At 39.0% G+C, this 15127-nt stretch overlaps 2 protein-coding genes across 2 annotated transcripts in view; both read right to left on the bottom strand.

Annotated features, from left to right (window-relative positions):
• Positions 1–15127, bottom strand: part of dcma (decima) — a 482124-nt gene that overhangs the window by 327909 nt on the left and 139088 nt on the right. The window lies entirely within an intron of this gene.
• LOC142227615 (uncharacterized) lies at positions 546–6735 on the bottom strand. Its single transcript, XM_075298096.1, has 2 exons — positions 6667–6735; positions 546–1514 (listed from the first exon to the last, which is right to left on the bottom strand). Exons 1-2 carry the CDS (start codon positions 6733–6735, stop codon positions 813–815), a joined length of 771 nt encoding a protein of 256 aa, XP_075154211.1. The 3' UTR covers positions 546–812.

Here is a 15127-nt window from a genome sequence, read left to right on the forward strand (position 1 = left end):
ACTTCCACGAGATTTTTTAGTTCTTAGCACCTTTTTCTGTAATGCAAACATTGTAGAAGAAATTATTCAATTGTATGATTTTTTTTTATTTTAATTTTACCTTTTGCCGGACGGGGATTCGAACAGCGGACCACATAGTTTGTAAGGATCAAAGAAGTAGCTGATCAATTGCCCAAGGAAAAATAAAATGTTAATTTTGTAATAACAAGCAACAACCACTAACTTAATTCAATATCACTCCCAAGCTACTAAACACATATATGTTTATAGGCTATTTCTAAATTAATATGTGTTTGCATCCAAGCATATTATATTTACAAACATTTTATGTCCCAAACATAATATGTTCTCACATATTAACATATATGTCCCAAACATGTTATGCTAGTTTATGAACATTATATGTGTTCACCCTGAGTTTAAGGTGAGAGTATCTTTAGTTTTAATTTATATAATTAAGTTTTTTTGTTTTATTATTTTACGGGGTGTGCGGACGGTTTACGGCAAAAAGAAGGATGAGTAAGAACACGCATATAATTCGGCGGTAAGTACAACTCTCATTTTATTACTTCATTTCATATTTTCAATTCTAATTGTTCCTTCATTTACGATATTTACACAATTCATTTACTTAATATTACAACTGTGATGAACTCATTTGACATACGTTAATTTTTAGAACAGACTAATTCAATATAGGGAAATTCAACAATTTTATGAAATATTGGTATTAAACTCCAACATACCGGCCCCTTTGAAGGACCGAAGGTCTTCAATGAATTGGTAATGGCGCCAATTTCGAAATTGGTCTCTTATATATGCCTGTCTTTGTGGTGACTTCTGCTACTCTTACTTTTCCGTCGTTGCCTTGGATCACGTTGATGACTCTGCCGATTAGCCATTCTTGAGGCGGTAGATTGTCTTCGTGAATGAGAACCAGGCGACCGACCTCTAGGTTGGGTTGTGGTCGATTCCATTTGCCCTTGGCTTGAAGCTCCAGAATGTAGTCCCTGGACCAAGCCCGCCAAAACGCCTGCTTGAGAGCGGAGAGCATCCGCCAACGCTTGCAAAACCTCAGCTTGTTGACGTTGTCTTCGTCGACGGATTCGGGCGGCAGCGAACGCAGACCAGTTCCGATTAGCAAGTGTCCCGGTGTCAGTGCCTCTCCGTCGTTCGGGTCTTGAGACAAAGGCGCTATTGGACGACTGTTGAGCACGGCTTCTACCTCTGTAAGCATCGTTGCCATCTCTTCTTGCGTTAACAGCGCTTTGCTGACAATTCGTAGGAGCAGATACTTCGCTTGCTTGACTGCAGCTTCCCAAAGACCCCCGAAGTGTGGCGCCCTCGGAGGTATGAAGTTGAACTGCACGTTCAACGCGGCCGCATACTCTTCCACGGTTCCTCGATTTGCGAGAAATGCTTCTTGAAGGTCCTTGAGGCTCCTGCTGGCGCCTACGAAGTTCGTCGCATTGTCGCAGTAAATCTTGCTGGGGAGCCCACGCCTCGCGACAAACCTTTTAAAACAAAGAATAAAAGAATCAGATGACAAATCAGACACTAGTTCGATGTGAACCGCTTTTGACGTAAAACAGACGAAAATGGCAATATACATTTTAGTAGGTGGCCTCCCGCGAATCTTCAGAGTTACATCTACGGGACCACAAAAGTCTACGCCTGCTATGAGAAATGGGCGTACAGATCTCACTCTATCAGTGGGTAAGTTTCCCATAATTTGAGTCATCAGCTTTGGCTTATAACGATAGCAATGTACACAGTTCCGAACCACCCTACTGCACTCCTCTCGAGCATTGATCAGCCAAACTCTCTCACGAGACAACGCGACTAGTGCCTTTGTGCCAGCATGGCAGTTGTCAAGGTGGAGATTTCGCAAGTACAATGAAACAAAATGATGTTTCTTTGGGAGTAATAATGGAAACTTCGTATGATACGGCAATGGGGCATTTAGCAGCCTGCCTCCAACTCTGAGCAAAGAAAACCTTCGATTGCTTTCCGAGAAATCGTGAATGAAAGGAGTTAGCTTTTGCAAACTTGGTTGAAGACTACGAGATTTCTTTATATTAGAGATCTCTTCCGAAAAGCTGCACATCTGCACAGCTTCGACCAGTTTAAAAAATGCCCAGGTTAATTCTTGAGCCGTAAGACATAGGGTCTTCGGAACTTTGCGCCTTCTAGACCGATCTATGAAACGGAAAATGTATGCTACCACTCTCAAAAGCCTCTTATAGGACGAATGATTGACCACGAGTTCCAAAAGTATATCGTCGCAACGCTCTTTACTAACTTTGTTGTGCGTAGTGACCAGAACTTTGGATTTCCTAGCTTCCAATAATTTTTGTTCCTCAGTTAAATCAAAGTGTTGATTGACTGGCCACTTAGATGAATCATCTAGCAAGAACTTGGGTCCTGTAAACCACATTGAAGCTTTAAGTTCGTCAATATTGCATCCTCTCGATACTATGTCGGCCGGATTTTGTCTGGTTGGTACATGCCGCCAAACAGCTTTATCCGACCACTCTTGGGTCTCAGCCACTCGATTCGACACAAATGTGGCTAAAGCTGACGGATGTGTTCTTAACCAGTAGAGTGTTATTTCCGAATCGGACCAGAAATATACATTATCAATGTGAAATTTTATCAAAGGCTTAATTCTGACCCATATTTTCGACATAAGATGGGCTGCTGAAAGTTCCAATCTTGGCAGAGACATTGTTTTCAGAGGCGCTACTCTAGATTTGGCTGTCAATAATCGACAATGAACCCCATGGGCGTCTACGACCCGAACGTAGAAACAGCATCCGTAAGCTCGCATTGACGCGTCTGAAAACCCATGAATTTGAATTTCACCAGAATCCGAGGTATTCAAAAATCTGGGGATCTCAATCGTATTTAACTTCGAAATATTACATTTGAAATCTTCCCATACCGAATGAAGACGCATGGGAATCGATTCATCCCAGTCTAGTTTATTAACCCAAAGTTCCTGCAATAATATCTTGACTTTAGTTATTGTTGGGCACAATAGACCGAGGGGGTCGAATAACCTTGAAGAAACGGACAAAATGTGTCTCTTTGTGGCTTTCATATCCTGGAAATCCCCTTCAATACTGAATTTGAAAACATCACTTTTAGGAGCCCAATTGATTCCTAGAGCGCGAGCAGTTTCGGACTCAGAATGTAAAAGTTTTTCAGTGCAACTTGCTCCATTAATCTCAGGATGGTTGGAAAGCCACTTCGTCAGGTTAAATCCTGCTGAACTGAGTATGGTGCTCACCTGGTCTCGAATTTCCAGTAGGCCATTTAAATCAGTGGCACCTGTCAGCAAGTCATCCACGTAAAAATCCTGACGAATAACGTCAGCTCCAATGGGATACATCTCCTTATATAAATCGCTCAAATAGGTTAGACAACGTATTGCCAAAAACGGGGCAGAAGATGTACCGTATGTGACCGTATTCAATCTGAAAATTTGCAAAGGGTCACTGGCGTTCTTCCTCCATAGGATTAGCTGAACATCCCTCTGTTTCTCATCAATTAAAACTTGACGATACATTTTCTCAATGTCTGCCGTCAGAACATATTTATGCATTCGGAATCGAAGCAACGTAGAATACAATTCTTCCTGGATAGTCGGACCAACCATTAATATGTCATTAAGAGATATGTTTGTAGAAGTTTTGCTTGATGCGTCAAATACGACGCGCAATTTCGTGGTTGAGCTTTGTGGTCGAAACACACACTGGTGAGGAATGAAATAATGAAAGAACTTCGGAACAGTATTATCGGTAGGTTCCATGTGTCCCAAGCGCAGATATTCTTCCATGAAAGCATTGTACATCTCTTTAGACGTTTCATCACGTGAGAGCTTTCTCTCCAGAGCAAGAAACCGTCTTTTAGCCGTTTCGAAGGACAATCCTAACTCTGCGATATCCCCTTTAAACGGCAAGGAAACCTGAAAGCGTCCTGACGGTAAACGTCGAATGTTTCTCAGAAAATGTGTTTCACAATTTTGCTGCTCTTCGGACAAAATCTTAACAGGCAGATTTGGAAGTTCTTCTAGCTGCCAAAATTTTCTCACAATATCATCAACCACTTCCCCGTTCTCAATGGAACTACTGAATTGACATACGGCCGAACAGGAGCCCTTTGACTCGTCGTATTTACCAGCTACGACCCAGCCAAGAGAAGTTTTTTGCAAAATCGGTAGGCTCGGATTAGATCGGATTTGACCAATACATAGCAGGTCGAAAAATACTTCAGCCCCAATCAATAAATCTATTCTTCGAGGCTCATTGAAACTAGGATCTGCTAGTTCAATATTCTCCGGAATATTCCAATCTGTAATGGATATTTTACTGTCGGGCTGAATACTCGTAATGGATTTCAACACCCAGAATTTCGATGAAAACTGAGTTGAATTGAGTCTCGACATTACAGACAATTGAACACAATTCCTCGAAGAAGAAGTTAACTCCGAAATGCCCGTCAAATTCAATCTTCCACTGCATCGTTTCACCTTAAGCCTTTGAACCAGGTCCTCGGTTATCAAATTCGTTTGAGAACCGGAATCTAACAGAGCCCTAGCAAAGATATGCTCCCCCGACCTACTTCGAACACGAACCAATGCGGTTGCCAGAATAACGCAATCATTCGAAGCTGAATGATTGACTGAAGCGTTTGAGGTCGTCGGCTGGTCATGGTGAACGCCACTATCGTGCATATCAGATGCATATCTATGCAATAATTGGTGGTGTGAGCTATTGCACACTCTACACTTCAATCCAGAGTTGCATTTGGCTACAGTGTGACCTTTTCTTAAGCAATTAATACAAGCGGGAATAGCCTTGACAAACTCAAATCTTTGTAGAACTGGTACTGTAGTGAAAGACGAACAATTCGTTATATCATGTTGGGTCGATCTACAGAACAAACATTTCTCAGGAGACTGCTTTTGCCTAGAGCATGTCAGTGATGACCTGCAACTTCTCTTAGACTGATTATCAAATTTAGGCTTCGAAGGCTTAGATCTTGTACCCGAAGATTCCTCAGCTGCAATATGCTGGTACCTTTTATTCAAAGCAGCCTCACAATCAGCCCATAATGGGAGTTTTTCGAAATCTAATTGTTCCTCCCATTTAGACTTAGTAACCGAATCGACCTTTGACATAACAAGATGAATTAGTATGGCGTTGGTAATTTTCTTGTCATCGCCAATAGACAGTAGTGAATCATATACAGCGGACACCGTATCAATCAAACTGCGCAATGCAGAAGCGGAAGGCTTTGTTATTTCAGGTAAATCGAAAAGTCTAGCAATATTGTCGGAAAAGATTAAGCACTCATTATCGTACACCTTCTTCAAACTAGCCAATGCTTTGGGGTAGTTCTCTTCCGAAATCTGAAATGCTTTGACAGTACCAAGAGCTTCATCAGATAAGCATGATATCAGATGATTGAACTTTTCGATATCTGTCAAAGTCGGGTCCGCGTGCACTAAATTCTCGAATAGACCTATGAAATTTTTGTATTCGGAGTACCTTCCACTAAATTTGGGGAGTCTCATGTTGGGCAAGCGAGACTGATGTTGTGGAGCACTGAAAGAAGTTTCAGGAATACTATTTCTCCTATTCTTAGCCAACATAGCTAAGAATAGGGATTTTGTGCTCACACATAGATCCTCGAGTTCAGCTCGGTCTTCATTTCCAGGGTCTAAAGAATCTAATTCGGACTGAAGTCTCATTGCATCGTCGATATACTTGTTTAGAATATCTAAGCGACATTCTAATTCAATAGTATTGAATGAAATTTTCTTTTGGCGAAAAGAAGTTTTTATTCTTTCGATATTCTCCATAATTTTGTCTTTTTGTTGCTTTATATTAGCTAATTCTGACTCGGGCGTACCCTGATGCTTTTTACCACCAGCCATTATAAATTAAGGTTAATCGTCACAACAAAGAAGAAAAACCCTCTACACAATTATATCTATTTGTTAGTTATGGTAGGCTATAGATTATATTTCGAATTTACTAATCACGCACTTTTCTATTTATTTATACGACAGCACCAATATTTGCCCCTCGATTGCTTTATTAAGTAATTATTTGAATATATTGTTTATGAACTTTGATTTGAATCTGATAATATTATCGACTTCAATGCAATCGTGTAGTCTAAGGTACGTTTAAACTTATTTGAACAATAGTCGATAATACAGTTACCGACTACTCGAGTACCCACTCCTGAGTATGTCAAAGTAAACAAACCAAACCAAGGAGTGGACGAAGCAAATTGGAAATAATATTTAATAAAATTATTTAAATGCTGAAGTGCGGAATAATTTATGGTAAAGTTGTGTATTCGTTAAATCAAAATTTATGAAAGTGAACTATGGCAACTATGTGAAATGGCCACAAAAAAAGTGATACGTGGTAAATAACAAGTAAATACAAACTTGATAATTAAGTTTTATGCCGCGAATAATTATTGCCAAAGCGGTTCTCAAATATGATATGTGAAAGAAGTAATAAAGCGTAACGTGATAATTTGTGTGAAGTGTAAACAATTACAAGAAATTTGAATAATTTGCAAATTCTCTGAACCTGAGTAATTTACAGGTTAGGATCACACAGATTATTACAACGCTTTTACCTGTGAATCAGAATCACTCTCCTGATTGTGTTTGCTCCTACAAAGTCGACAATTGCAGCGACGGGGCATTTGGACACTTATATGACACCAAATTTATTTTTAAATTTCCAATAATTTGGATATGTTAAGTGTTCAATGTTCTTCTTTTTGTCTTTTGGTTTTAATTTGCAGTAACTTTGCAATTATGTGATTGTAATAACTTAACAAACACTACCGACGCGTATCCCGGGTTTCGGCACCAAAATGTTCACCCTGAGTTTAAGGTGAGAGTATCTTTAGTTTTAATTTATATAATTAAGTTTTTTTGTTTTATTATTTTACGGGGTGTGCGGACGGTTTACGGCAAAAAGAAGGATGAGTAAGAACTCGCATATAATTCGGCGGTAAGTACAACTCTCATTTTATTACTTCATTTCATATTTTCAATTCTAATTGTTCCTTCATTTACGATATTTACACAATTCATTTACTTAATATTACAACTGTGATGAACTCATTTGACATACGTTAATTTTTAGAACAGACTAATTCAATATAGGGAAATTCAACAATTTTATGAAATATTGGTATTAAACTCCAACAATATGCTTGCACTCAAAAATATTGTGTTTAAAAAATTTGTGTTCCAAACATATAATGTTTATAGCCAAACATATGAAAAACAGTCTTTTTCATCCGTGTACGCAATCCATGGTGGAGGATACATAAGATTCGGCCTGGCCGAACTTACGGCCATATGTACTTGTTTTTATATAACATAGACAATTGGAGTAGGGTTCAACCACTTTGATTCTGATAATAACAATGTGAATTCGCTCAGCATAGCTTAAATAAATAATTTCAAAATTTAATTATTGCATTGGATAATGCAATTCTATTGAATTATTCCAACAGTGCACTTTGTGGTTTCTCCCACTACCCCTCTATTTGTAATTGACTTAATTAACGATTCCAACTAATGCAAATATCATACGCATGGTATATTCCCACAAAAACCAAATTGATTCTATTCTAGTGCTTTAGAAAATTTTTTCAATTAAGCAGATGTTCATTAATGCAATATTGCTCTCTATACTCATGTAATTAATTTGTATAAAATTACATTTAATGAAGTAATAAGTGTCTGCTAATGACTTTCACCCGCTGAAAGCAACGATAATTCCCAGTATGCAATCGATACTAGAGGGCAATGAATAGCGGAATTAAGTTCAATTTTCACTAAATTGAAATGTTGCGTAGGGAGCGCGAGTAGCAGCACCTAGAGTGGTCCTTTTTTCATCGCATGCTGTGTTGACGTCAATGAATGTGAACTGTGACATTTCACTTTTAACACCATTCCGTGTTTGTTTCTTTTTTTTCTAATACTCTCGTTCTCCGAAATACATATATCCTAGATTCATTCGATGTAAGTAACTCTTTGGATTAATTATTCACATTGTACTTGGCTTACTGGCTGTGATATTCATGGACAAGATTGGGGTTGGGGGGTGCGTGTGTGTGTGTTGCGCCTCCATCCTTGTAGAGATATCCTGCTGAGCTGTGTGCACAGAAGGAAGTTTTCATGGAGCCCTTTAGTGTGCCACCATCATCCGGTTTACATGTCGACATATGAATTCATGCTAAAAAATGCATGCCATTCATTAAATATTCTAGGAATGTTATATGCAAATTACAAAACCAAAAAAAGAAAAAAAAACAATACATTGCTATTTTTATGGTTATATTTATAGCCTTTTGCAGAAGGTGAATTTTTTGAATTTTAGGTAACATGCTATAACTTCAAGGAGAAAACGAATTTAGTTTATGCCTTGTACCATTTAAGGCTATACGGTTGTTTAGTTTACCACTTTTTCTAGAAATATTTCCAGATAGCCAGCTAAGATTATAGAACTTACACGCCAGTGTCACAAAAAAGGGGTTTTCGATAAAACAAAATAGGAAGGAAAGTCTAAATAATTATCCCCTGCACTGCACTGTACACTGAAAAAATTATTGTCGTAAGTCCAAAGATTTCTTGCCTTAAAATACACTGAAAAAACAGTTAACCCACCAGGAAGAAAACTTTCGGTTAATTTTAGAAAATTTTTAATATTTGTAGAAAATTTTAACTAAACAGTATTACAAACGTTGGCATCACGCCATTGTAATAAAAATAAGTAAATATTTTTCGACAAATTCAAGAAAATTTATTAGACATAAATAAGTTTTTTCACTTGTTAAAGAAAATTTTGTAGTTTGAAGGAAAAACTTGGAGTTCAAAATTGCAAGAATGTCTTTAGTGACATACGAAGTTCATGATGGACGCATTTTTGGTAAAATTTACAAATTTTAAGAAATTCTGAACTATTTTGTGGAAGACACGAATTTAGTTAATCTTTATGCTTCATTTGAGTATATTTTTTTCCTCGGTTTTAGTTAATTTAACTAACGTACACAAAAAATTATTAGAATAAAGGAAACTTTCTCCAAACATAATAATTCCATGAACTAAAATAAAGTTAAATTGGCTTTAGTGAAATAGAGAGTTCACTTTTTTTTGAGTGTACGTTTCCGCAAAAATGCATTGGCATAGAAGACGCCCTTCTCTTATATAAAGTTTTTTTTTCCTTGTCCAAAAGTCGATAAACTTATCCTTACATGTAGTTAAGTTATACGGCTTAAAATTGGATGTCCTAACATGAAATAAAATTTTGTTTGACTAAAGTCAAATTGGTTTAAATAGTTATGAAAAATTCTTCAAAATTAATGAAATTGCCTTTAAATTTGTTGCTTGAAACAAAACATAATTTCTACTTGCAGTCGAGTCTGAATTTAGAATATAAAATTATTGTTAACAATGATTTTAAAGGCCTCTGATAGCACATGGAGAAAAAATCTAAAAAAAAAGAATGAATTAAACTTTGATTTCTAGAATCAAGTAAGTAAAACTTAAATGTAAAAGAGAATTGTGTGTGAAACATGTCCTTACTTCAACTCTCCACTCCTTTGGCTCGGAATCGATACTGTAACAGGTTGGCTGATAAGTCCCCGGTCTAACAAAGAAAAACCCATTTTTTTGTCAAAATTCGTTTTTATTATTCAACATAGTTCCCTTCAAGAGCGATACAACGATTATAACGACCTTCCAATTTGTTGATACCATTTTGGTAGTACTCCTTCGGTTTTGCCTCAAAATAGGCCTCAGTTTCGGCGATCACCTCTTCATTGGTGCGAGCATCCTTTTGAGGTCTGAGAACAAGAAAAAGTCGCTGGGGCCAGATCTGGAGAATACGGTGGGTGAGGAAGCAATTCGAAGCCCAATTCATGAATGTTTGCCATCGTTCTCAATGACTTGTGGCACGGTGTGTTGTCTTGGTGGAACAACACTTTTTCTTCTTCATATGGGGCGATTTCGACCTTCAAACGCTCCAATAACGCCATATAATAGTCACTGTTGATGGTTTTTCCCTTCTCAATATAATCGATAAAAATTATTCCATGCGCATCCCAAAAAACAGATGCCATTACTTTGCCAGCGGGCTTTTGAGTCTTTCCACGCTTCGGAGACGGTTCACCGATCGCTGTCCACTCATCCGACTGTCGATTGGACTCAGGAGTATAGTGATGGAGCCATGTTTCATCCATTGTCACATATCGACGGAAAAACTCGGGTGTATTACGAGTTAACAGCTGCAAACACCGCTCAGAATCAACACGTTGTTGTTTTTGGTCAAATGTGAGCTCGCGTGGCACCCATTTTGCACAGAGCTTTCGCATATCCAAATATTCATGAATGATATGACCAACACGTTCCTTTGATATCTTTAAGGTCTCTACTATGTCGATCAACTTCATTTTACGGTCATTCAAAATCATTTTGTGGATTTTTTTGATGTTTTCGTCGGTAACCACCTCTTTCGAGCGTCCACTGTGTTCACCGTCCTCCGTGATCATTTCACCACGCTTGAATTTTGCATACCAATCAATTATTGTTGATTTCCCTGGGGCAGAGTCCGGAAACTCATTATCAAGCCAAGTTTTTGCTTCCACCGTATATTTTCCCTTCAGAAAACATTATTTTATCAAAACACGAAATTCCTTTTTTTCCATTTTTTTCACAATAACAAAAGTTGCTTCACAAAAGACGCTCTATCTCACAAACTAATTGACTTAGAGACTTCAAATTTTGACACGAATCATTTGAAGGTTGGTACTATATAAAAATAATATGCATTTAATACTAGCGACGCCAACTAAAGGGTGATACGGTCAAAATTTGGTCAAAGGAAAACGCGTGTAAATCGGTGAAATCGTTTATATAAAAAATCAAATTAAATTTCTTTTTCAAGTTCAATTAGTATAAAATTCAGGAAAAATATTCAGTTAGGCTTTCGCTTTTCCAAATCCGAATTGCCGGGCCTCACGCTTGACACCTGCCATCAGATTTTGTACAGCCACCTTGTCTACCTTCTTCGCCGCAGAAAGCCAGTTTGCCTTGAACTGCTGCTCGTCCTTAGCAGTTTTTTTGGTCTTCTTTAGGTTCCGCTTGACAATAGGCCAGTATTTCTCAATTGGGCGGAGCTCTGGCGTGTTGGGAGGGTTCTTGTCCTTGGGAACCACCTGCACGTTGTTGGCGGCGTACCACTCCATGGCCTTTTTACCGTAATGGCAAGATGCCAAATCCGGTCAAAACAGTACGGAACAACCGTGTTTCTTCAGGAAATGCAGCAGACGTTTATTCAAACACTCTTTCACGTAAATTTCTTGGTTGACAGTCCCGGAAGCTATGAAAATGTTGTTTTTCAAGGCACAGGTACAAATGGCTTGCCAAACCAGATATTTCTTTGCGAACTTTGACAGTTTTATGTGCTTGAAAATATGTGCTACCTTTCCCCTTCCTTTTGCCGTATAAAACTCCTGTCCCCGAAGCTGTAACGGTTGATTTGGCAATTTTTAGCGATTTTGCCAGCTTTGCGTGCGAGTAGCTCGGATTTTCGCGATGCGCGAGCAAAATTTTGATACGCTGCTCTTCTTGCTTGGACGGCATTTTGACAACTGAAGAGTGAATTCCAAAATCAAAATAGGAGCAACATTCTACACACACACACCTCCAAAATGAGATTTTTAAATGCAAAATTGAAAGAAATACGTCAAGTTTATATTGACCAAATTTTGACCGTATCACCCTTTATGTGTCAGACCGGCGACTTATCAGCCAACCTTTGTATAAATCTGAAACGATTTTGACTAAATTTGGCTAACATTTCTAAAATTTTAATTGCACTCTCTTTGCAAAATTTAAAAAATTTTGGAATGACCTTCGTTGTCATATAAATCTAAATCGGACAAACATGGGACAGGAGTCATTGAAAACAAATATAAAACTCATCATGGGATGCGACGCAAATGCACATCATAGTATATGGTGACATTAATAGAAGAGGAGAGTCATTGCTATAGTTTATTTTGCGCAATAATTTGGCAGTTTGCAATAAGAGAGATTCCCCAACCTTCGCTTGGGGTTTAGGCGTCATCTTGGCCTCGCAAGAACTGAATGAAATGATATCTGAGTGGCAGGTTTTAAGTGAACATAGCTTCTCAGATCATCGCTACATCAGTTTCAAATTTGATGGTAACGGAAATACCAAAGACAAATATGAGCACTGTGCAAGATATCGAACACGCAGTGCAGTGGATTACTAAGGCCTTCAACATCTCACTGAAAGCTGCATGCCCTAGAGGGAAGCCAAGGGGGCTACCCATGGTGGTCTACAGAGATAAATAATTTGAGGAAATCCTGACGGAAGCTCTTTAACAAAGCAAAGTCCACCAGAGCTCCAGAGGATTGGGACGCTTACAAGAAGAATCTGAGAGGATACAAGCGGGGAATGAGAAAGGCTCAGCATAACTCTTGGAATGACTACTGCAGCAGCATTGAGAATACGTCCGAGGCTTCCAGACAAAGGAAGGTTCTAGCATCCACTAACATCGCTCCAGGTTTTATTAAAACATCGGAGGGCAATTGGACAACGTCCAGTGAGGAGACGCTGGAGGTACTATTGGACACACATTTTCCCGGAAATCAGACGGTTGAACCATGCACTGGCGTTGCCACAGTGGCTCAGCGGTCGTTTCCTATCGAGGAAATTGTATTGTATCTAGAATAAAATGGGCGTTAAATAGCTTTGGATCATTCAAATCCCCCGGACCTGATGGAATTACTCCGGCGGAGTTAAAAGCGGTGGCTGACAGAATTATCCCCTGGTTGTCGGCGATATATATAGGATGTATCAACTTAGCATATATTCCACGAAAGTGGAGAGAATCAAAAGTCGTTTTCATACCTAAAGCGGGAAAAACCTCTCACTCGAATGCGAAGGATTTCCGACCAATCAGCTTATCATCATTCCTACTTAAGACTCTGGAGAGGATGATAGATATTTATCTTAGAACTAGCGTCGATTCAAGTTTGCTCTCGAAACGACAACATGCATACTCGAAGGGCAGGTCTACTGAGACCGCTTTGCATGAACTAGTCAGCTTTATTGAAAGCTCACTATCTGTCAATGAATACAGAATCATGGCGTTTCTAGACATCGATCCGAGCTCGATATTAAATGAACTGAACCTTTGAATGTTGATCCAGGTATACTTAGGCTGTTAGACGAACTTATAATGAGGAGAGGTATTTCAGCCACACTAGGACAAGCAAACATACAAAGGTATGTGAACAGGTGCACTCCCCAAGGAGGAGTTCAATCACCTCTTCTTTAGAATGTTGCAAAGATCGCAAAACTCCCACGGTTAAGCCCATATCCTTAGGGGCTATTGAAATTCCCTTTGATGAGTGTGCAAAATACCTTGGCGTTATTTTGGACAGGAAGCTGACCTTTAAGCTTAATATTGAAGAAAGGGGGAGAAAAGTCACGGTAGCTTTGTACTCGTGCAAAAATGCAATAGGAAAAAAGTGGGGACTAAAACCGAAAATTGTGCATTGGTAATACACGGCAGTGGTTATGCTATATGGTGTTGTAGTCTGGTGGTCGGCACTTCAGCAGCCGACAAGTTTAGACAAAGTTCAGCGTATGGCGTGCTTGTGTATCTCAGGCGCATTCAGTAAGACAGGAACAAATTCCCTTAATGTCATGCTGCATCTATTGACTTTAGACGGTTGCGCGAGCTATCGCTGTGGTCGGAAAAAAGGTACGGCCACAGTTCGCTCCTCAAAATAATGCCAGATCTGCCTAACGTAGGGGATTACACTTTGGCGACACCACTTTTCGACAAAAAGTTTGAAATTTTAATTCTCGACAGTGAGGCGGGGTGCACACAGACCCCGGGGAATAAACGATATATAGATTTCTACACAGATGGCTCCAAATTTGATGGACAAGTGGGTTTCGGGGTATATTCCAAAGATCTGGAACTTCGAATAGCGAAAAGATTACCTAATCACTGTAGTGTTTTTCAAGCTGAAATATTAGCAAAAAGAGAGGTGGCAAATTGGCTGAGAAGTAATGTTCCAAAAAATGTGGGCATTAATATATACTCAGACAGTCAACCTGCAATAAAATCCTTGGACTCTGTGTTCCTCAAATCGAAAACGGCCATCGACTGCCGCAAATCTCTCAATGAGATGGCTGAGCAGTACAATATTCACCTAATATAAGTGCGTGGCCATAGGAACATACCGGGGAACTGCGAAGCGGATGAGTTAGCAAGGCTAGGGACTACCTTACATATTCCAGGGGAACTAGAATCTGTTGGTGTGCCTCTGGCTACCTGCAAGCTCTTAAGGTAGAATTACATACCATGCGTTCAATGCGAACAATGCGTCGGATGATTGAAGAGTTGAAATTTCTCTTTGAAATCAAAAGATCGAATAGTCTGCCGCAAACAGAAAAAAATCAACCCTTCCATCAATGCACGGATAGACGCATGGTGTGTAATTCAACCTTTACTGCGTTAGAAGGCTGTTATGATGGCAAATGTTCGATGGGAGAATTGCAAGGGTTGTAACGACAACAAGCAAATATGGCCCCATTTAAACTTAAACCGCACACTAGTTATGCTAGTATTCTGGAGACGTCAGATATCACTCCTGATATCTGCTATAACGGGTCGCTGCCTAATAGGCGATCTTGCAAAAACTATCAGCGCAAAGTATAATAACTATTGAATCAATTAAACACCTCTTGCGTGAGTGTCCTGCATTTTGTGTAAGGCGTAAGCAAATTTTAGTGGCATATACCTTTAGATTACTGGAGGACCTGGAAAACGTTAACTTAAGCAGTCTGCTAATGTTTTTGGAACTATCTGGTTGGTTCAACAGAAGAAAATAAGCGAGAAGATTCAGCGGTTTAAACTAGAAGTGCCCATATGTAACAGGTACTTTTAATGTTAATGTGGTATCACAATGGACTCAATAGTCTAAGTAAGCCTGACACTTAATCGGGCTGCCACTTTAACCTAACTTAACTTA

The sequence above is a fragment of the Haematobia irritans genome, chromosome 2 (genome assembly GCF_050003625.1).
Source record: "Haematobia irritans isolate KBUSLIRL chromosome 2, ASM5000362v1, whole genome shotgun sequence".
Lineage (NCBI taxonomy): Eukaryota > Metazoa > Arthropoda > Insecta > Diptera > Muscidae > Haematobia > Haematobia irritans.

What these genes read in the sequence shown, in the direction of transcription:
- LOC142227615 (XM_075298096.1), bottom strand. Translation starts at nt 6,735, where the DNA reads ATGCCCCGTCGCTGCAATTGTCGACTTTGTAGGAGCAAACACAATCAG. An exon ending in AGAGTGATTCTGATTCACAG is followed by an intron (nt 1,515 to 6,666) that starts GTAAAAGCGTTG and finishes TTGTTTTAAAAG; the next exon opens with GTTTGTCGCGAGGCGTGGGC.